At 37.0% G+C, this 7,319-nt stretch overlaps 1 protein-coding gene across 1 annotated transcript; it reads left to right on the forward strand.

Moving 5' to 3' along the window:
- The first annotated feature begins 3,500 nt into the window (after positions 1–3,500).
- On the forward strand, positions 3,501–4,841 carry LOC123662587 (thioredoxin-like protein 4A). The gene is made up of 3 exons (XM_045597409.1): positions 3,501–3,747; positions 3,907–4,043; positions 4,203–4,841. The coding sequence occupies exons 1-3, from the start codon at positions 3,670–3,672 to the stop codon at positions 4,414–4,416; spliced, it is 429 nt and encodes a 142-aa protein (XP_045453365.1). The 5' UTR covers positions 3,501–3,669; the 3' UTR covers positions 4,417–4,841.
- Positions 4,842–7,319: the final 2,478 nt, after the last annotated feature.

Consider the following 7,319-nt stretch of genomic DNA (forward strand, 5'->3'; position numbering starts at 1 on the left):
ATTCCCTACTATGAGTAACGATCGCTATCAGGTGTACATGATAACAACCGGGACCGACGGCTTAACGTGCTCTCCGAGACACGGTGGGGAGACCCACAAGGACTGCACAAACACCCAGACCACGGCAAACACCTGTATGGCCAATACAAATGTTTGTCATGTGCGGGGATCGAACCCGCAACCGCCAGCGCAATAGGTACAATTCACGGCTGTAACCGTTGCGCCAACGTTTTATTATAATTGGTTATATATTTTGAGACATAAATGCGTAACGTGTGACAGAAAAAGAGACGGAAAGCTATTTTGTCTTCGTTGCACAACACACCCATCGATCGTCATGCCTCTGGCTGTCGTAAATTTTAAAGAAAAGCGCAACCATTAAGCCGACTGCCCACTGAAATTTGGCCCTACTTTTTTTGATTCTTTTTTATAAAAATCAAAAATCGAAGAAAGTGGGGCCAAATTCAGTGAGCCTAAGCCGACGTCGGTCACGAAACCGCCTGCCCAGCGTGGTGACTATGGGCAAAACACATGAGTTCACGTTATTTTTGGCGTAAACTTGTGGAGGCCTATGTCCAGCTGTGGACTGTATAGGCTGTAATAATGATGATGAAGCCGACGTACCCCCACTACTGTAGTTGAACGACCTGTGTATGAAACTATGTACTTCGAATTGGCGTCTATTCACACCGTTTTACGGCAGACAGTTTTTGACGTGAGAGCGTCGTATAAATCGATGAACAACGGCTGCGCGCATGAAAAAGTGTCACGATCCGCCTGAGTCTGAGCGTGCAAACAAGAGCGCGGAACAAGCAATAGAGAGACACGATGAGCCCAAGCGTTGGCTTGTGACACATTTGTCTCTTCTAGTGACGTCCAAAGGGTACCGTAAAACCTTACAAGATTGCCCAGCTTATCCGAGCCCAGCAAGGTACTTTTCACAAATATTTAAAAAACCGCCAACATTTTTTTGCTGTGCTTCATTTTTAAACTATGGTAGAAAATTGAATATGTCTTCTGAAATACTAAGTAACTGATTTTTCCTTACGTCACTTAAGTTGGCTATTAAGCTGTGTTGAAGATGATGGTATATTTTGCGGGCAAAAATTCGTGTGAAAAACTTTTATTAAAACTCGATTTGTAATTATCCCGGGTGGGCAAGTTTTTTACCAGTGTTAGTTTGTGATAAATATACAGGAAAGATCGAATATCCGATGCGAAATCTATCTTAGATTCAAAAATATGATGGTGGGCAATGTCAAATTAGCTTTTCTAAAGTAGTTGTTACAACTTTGCCCACCAAAATATTATCGTTAAGCTTGTCACCTCAATGTTAAAATTGGATTCGAGATAAGTAGATACTTACTACTTATTTTATTTTTTTTACGTTAATTTCGAAACTACCGAAGTACATACCTAAATAGTGATTTTATAATCCTTTGTTTTTATTAATTTTGTAATTCAATATTGTAATCAATACATGAGCTAAAAATGAAAATTTTGTTGAAAAAGTACATTTGAATGTATTTGCAACATAATTAGGGTGATTTTGGATAAGAGTATTTGTTAATTTTGCTGAATTTATTTATTTTTCAATTTATCGCAGGATGCATAATACTAAGCCTAAAACACAAGAAAGAAAAGAAGAATATTAGGATAGACATAACGAAATTATTCAAAGGAAATGTTAGATTTAGCGATTGACATGGTAGAAAATAACAGGATGTCAAGTCGGGAGGCGGAAAAGAGGTTCGGGATTCCTCAATAAACGGTATTAAACAAAGTTAAGAAAATTCACTTAAAATCACTTGGAGAACAAACCAAGCTCACTGACCAAGAGAAAGAAAATTGGCAAACGTGTTGTTAGCTCCAGCAGATTATGCCCCATGACTAAAATGGATGAAAAAATGTCAGTCTATAAATATGTTGCAAAATTCACGGACTGATTTGTTCGATGGAAAATTACCCAGTAATACGTGCATGTACTTTAGACTACTGCAAATTGTATGATAGTTCAAATATTTTTAGATTAATCTTTAAGAGCGAAATAAGTCATAGTAACACCAAGTACGTCACCGTACTGATTAGTAATAAAAAAATGTGACAAACCTTGTTCATCGTTTTATTTGTATGAAAAATCACAAAAAAAAAATTGACTTTGCCCACTTAAATTTGACAGGTAATATAAATATTTAAACTTTTAGTCTTAAGGTCTTAAGGAATTATCCCTAAATCTGGTGTTCTTAAGGTAGAAAATACCGAAATTACAAAGGTTTCCGCAAAATGGTCAAACTTGTAAAAAGTACTATATATTTGGCCCGGTGTCCAAATTTGAGATGAAAGGGATATTCGGTAACTATCCGGTATCCGGCTTATGTGACCTTGTTTTCACTATCCGGCCGGATACCGGATAGTAATTCAGTATCCGGCCGGATACTGGATAGTAATTCATTATCATCATCATTGACCTTAGTCCGTCTATTGCAGACGATTTAGACAATAAACAGTGTCAGACAGACACTGTGTCGCCTAGGACACTCTTCAGGAAAACGCAGAGTTGCCTAAGCTCTGCGCCACCCTCTCGACCTCACTGGCTAGGCCCACAGGAACGACGAGTCGATACGTGTGGAGCCAGTTCGGCTGCAGGAGTCTTCCGCATTTTAGAGCTATGCCACGAATGCTTGACGGAGACCCCATTCCGGGTTTCATTTGAAGTTTTCCTTCTCCAGGACCCTGATGTTTTTGAGCTAGGTTTATCATTCGGTCGCCATTTACGACCCCCGTGGGAAGAAAGGCAAGTGTGTGTGTGTGTGCGATACACCAAACAGCTAAGTTCCGCCGGATATCCGGCTATTCGGCCACATGGTTGGCCGAATATCCGGTATCTGGTATCCGGCCAAACTGCTATCCGTTTCATCACTGGTCCAAATTATTATTTATTATTTATTTATTATTTACAGAAGAAAAAAAGATACAATATATGTGATAAACAGTGCAGCAAAAACAATGAATAGTTTAACAGTGCACTGTGTAGTTTAGAGAGAGGTTTTTGGGACACAAATATTCATTATCTTGATATTATCATAGATACTCTGTAAAGAACACTACATTTACCAATTATGTAGCGCATTAAAAATAGTATTATTTAAAAAAATATTTAAAGTTGAATTCAAATTCGCAAGAAATCTGGGCAAAGTTGTACGGTTTTACGGTATATAAAGGTAGTGACGTCAGAGCTAGGGACGTCAGAAATAGCAGTTCGAACTTCGAAATAATTCAGTGACATAATTAAATTCAATTCGTAAAACTACGCAATTTTTATCAATGTTTCTTATTACGTTATCACGTAAAGCTATCGTCCGTAAAGCGATTTTACAGATAACCAACTTTTTTTTCATTATAGTTTTTTGCTTTTTACTCTTTGGTTCGACATTCGACAGCGACAAACGATATTTAGCATCAAGAAGCTTAATATACAATTTGTACCACAGAGTATAGTAATACTTACAGATTTGTACCCTTCTTGTTTGGCATATTAAACGTCATTCGGTCATTTGATAAACATTGTAAACGAGAAACATTGTTAGAGATTACGGAGATTACGAAGTATTAATATAAAAGCTTCGCGTGTTAGATTATTTTGGTATAAACAAATTTAAACTATTCAAAATGAGTTACATGTTGGGACACTTACACAATGGATGGCAAGTAGACCAGGCTATTCTCTCTGAAGAAGATCGAGTAGTTGTAAGTATCTCGAACAAAATTCTAGAAAATTGCATCAAATGTAATAAACAAACTTTTGTATTTTAATTTCGATTAAATATTTCTTCAATTTCATGAAAGTCAGAAGGTAAAAAGGTTTACAAAAAGGTCGTTATTAAAAATAAATCTGTGGTTTTATAGGTTATAAGATTTGGACACGATTGGGATCCCACCTGTATGAAGATGGATGAGGTTTTATACAGTATTGCCGAAAAAGTAAAGAACTTTGCAGTCATCTACCTCGTTGATATAACTGAAGTTCCAGATTTCAATAAAATGTAAGTGTGTATAAATGAATACGGTCATAGCTACGAGCCGTATAATAAATCGATCAGTTTTATTAACTAGATAAAACAGATTTGAATACAAATTATCAATTGATTTTCGTTTTCAAATTTAACAAAACACTCACAAAATAATGTATATGCATGTTTCAGGTACGAGTTATATGACCCCTGCACAGTGATGTTCTTCTTCCGCAACAAACACATAATGATAGATCTGGGCACTGGAAACAACAACAAGATCAACTGGCCGCTAGAAGACAAGCAGGAGATGATTGACATAATTGAAACAGTATACCGCGGTGCGCGCAAAGGACGGGGTCTGGTTGTGTCTCCAAAAGATTACTCAACTAAATACAGATATTGAATGCTTATTGACTATGTTTTTAGGATTTTTCTATGACTGAAATTAGATTTCTTAATGCTCTGAAAGTGGGCTGAAGTGTAAGAAGACAATTTTATATATACAATCTAGAAGGGTTAGTAGTAGGTTAAACTGATTAATTTATGTATGTCACTGATCATTAAAATAATAACTAAAATGATAAATAGCTCAATGATTGCTTTCTTTGCTCACCAATATTATCATTATCTTAAATTATTCTTGAAAATTGAAGAGTTCAAGACATCTAAAAAACAATATGAGATAATTTTAAAGTATTTAGTAGCTGTAAGTTGTAGATATATGTAGAGTCTATGTCTCCACTGTAATTAGGATTTTGAGCCATGTACCAAAAGCAAATTAAATGTTGACAAATATATTTCTAATAATAAAATGTTTTAATTGCATAATATGGACACTTTATTTTCTTTAACTTATTTTTAATTGTTAATGATAATAGGTTTCTTAGGGATAAATTTGGATCTGGCGTTTTTCTGAAATTCCCATTTGTTATTGGTGACTGGAAGACTCCGCATTTGCAGCAAAGAAGTTCATTAACTGCCCATCATTGCTACTGCTTGACAAGTATTTTTTAATCATTTCCATACCTTAATGTGTTACAGTTAGTTACTGTTGGGTAACACAAGAGATATTGAGAATGTATTTATCAGATAAATATATTTTCAATCATTAGCTGTAAAATTGTATATTATAAGGGGACATCAATTAATTATGTGAGCTAAGGGGGGGAGAGATCCAATGAAATCTCACCAAATGTCCGATCCGAGGGGGGGTAATCGAAAATCTCACAGCAACTTCAAAAAATAAAAAAATATTACAGATATTAAAAAATATGTATGTTTTGAGTATTCATTTTACCTGCTAAAATAAATCTCATGGCTATTAAAATCATTTAGTTTTTGCTTTGAATTTTATTTATTTGAAATAAATTAACTATACTTGAACAGTTTACTATTTCCCGGCAATCTCTATTATATTAAGCGTCAATCTCACCTAAGGGGAGGGAGGGGTCTAAACTGATCGACAAATAGCTCACCTGTGTCCCCTAAATATTGATATTCCCAGCATTTAATTTGGAGGTAGAGTTCAACTTTGGGTTGTTTTTATAAATAATATTATGTATATGTCAGCGCCTGCGCTGTCGTACATAATTAGCAAGGAATTTGTAAACACAGAAACAGATGCCGAACCACCTAGCATATCGTTCAATGCTCACCTATCCTCACTCATTCTATTACTCGAGTGCTTATAACGTGTATAAAACGACCGGAGCAACCGCGGCTAAGGCCAGTATCCTGCTGATAGCTTAACCTAGACGCTTTTGATAATTAATTTGTGGAGGCTTGTGTCTAGCAGTGGACTGCGATAGGCTGAAGTGAAGTGACTGATATAAAAAATAAAAAAAAGACAAACTTGGAATGATTATACAAATGATTTTACTCTTGCTGTACAATAAATTCATTATTAAAATAATTATAGCATGGATGAAATAGTGAAAGCGTTGAAAAGTATGAGATTAGGTAAGGCTGCAGGGTACGACAGGATTACCGTCGAAATGCTGAAGTCTGGACATAGTGGCTAGCCAGCTGTACTGCCTTTTCAATTTGTGCTGGCGCAATGGGCAAGTTCCGAAAGCCTGGTGCAAAGTCGTAATCGTCCCATTGTACAAGGGAAAAAGGTCACGGCAGAACTGCATAAATTACCACGTTATAAGCCTTCTCAGCGTCGTCGGTAAATAGTATGCAAGTGTTGATTGAAAGGGTTGTGAATAAAACAGACAAAAAAGTATGGGATGTACGGATCAGGTCTTTTCTTTGCGATGGATAGCCGAAAAGTGTTTGGCCAAAAACAAGAGTCTATTGCGCATTCGTGGATCTAGAAAAGGCCTATGATAGAGTGATGAGGAATGAATTGTGGTCAGCATTGTCCGTTAATGGTGTGAGCAGTATCCTCATACGAGCATTGCAATCTCTTTATAGGGATTCTAGTGCTTGATAAACGGGGCATACACTGAATGGTTTAATATCGAAAATGTGTTAGACAGGGATGTATAGCGTCACCGTGGCTGTTTAAGCTGTTCATGAACAATTGTTTGACGTGCCTGAGAATGAATGAGTTACTCGTCAAATGTCTTCTCTATGCTAATGCTAATGACCAAGTATTACTTGCATCTTCGGCCGAGGAGTTGCAGGAGATGGTAACTGCTATGAGTGGATTTTTTGTAAGAAAGGGAATGAAGATGAATGTAAAGAAGACGAAAGTGATGGTGTTTGAAAGAGATGAGGCAGTGACAGACTGCAATATCGTGATTGGAGATGAAAAAATTGAACAGGTGTATGGGTGTATGTATCTGGGTTCAAAGTTTACGAGAGATGAAAAGTGTGAGAGTGATTGCAGGAAACAGGGTGAATGGAGCTTTGCACTCCTTTATGAGCAGACGGAAGGTTTCTAACAAGGCTCGTTTGGCTGTGCATGAGGGGCTGTCGGTTCCGACACCCATGTACGGAAGTGAAAGTTGGGTATGGCAGAAGAAACATGAAAGCAGAATAAATGCAGTTGAGCTGAGAGCGTTAAAAAGTATGATAAAAGTTAAACTGTGTGACCGGATAAGAAATAGTGAGATAAAGAAATGTTGTGGTCTGAAAGATGTAGTGACAAAAATTGAGAAAGGTATGCTCAGATGGTTTGGCCATGTCGAGAGAATGAGTGAAGAACGATTGACGAAAAAAATGTATACGGCGAGTGTGAATGGAAGGGTTGGAAGGGATACACCTAGGCGGACGTTTTGAGACCAAATAAGGTCTTGAAAAAAGGGCAGGTCAAAAGTACCCTTAACCGAAGAGCAGGAGTAAGGATCGTAGCAAGTG

The sequence above is a fragment of the Melitaea cinxia genome, chromosome 19 (assembly GCF_905220565.1).
Source record: "Melitaea cinxia chromosome 19, ilMelCinx1.1, whole genome shotgun sequence".
Taxonomy (NCBI): domain Eukaryota; kingdom Metazoa; phylum Arthropoda; class Insecta; order Lepidoptera; family Nymphalidae; genus Melitaea; species Melitaea cinxia.

Bases quoted from the DNA above. Each gene is read 5' to 3' on its own strand.
- LOC123662587 (XM_045597409.1), top strand. From the start codon at position 3,670: ATGAGTTACATGTTGGGACACTTACACAATGGATGGCAAGTAGACCAG. The intron at 3,748-3,906 runs GTAAGTATCTCG...GTGGTTTTATAG, and splicing joins CTGAAGAAGATCGAGTAGTT to GTTATAAGATTTGGACACGA. The intron at 4,044-4,202 runs GTAAGTGTGTAT...TGCATGTTTCAG, and splicing joins GTTCCAGATTTCAATAAAAT to GTACGAGTTATATGACCCCT.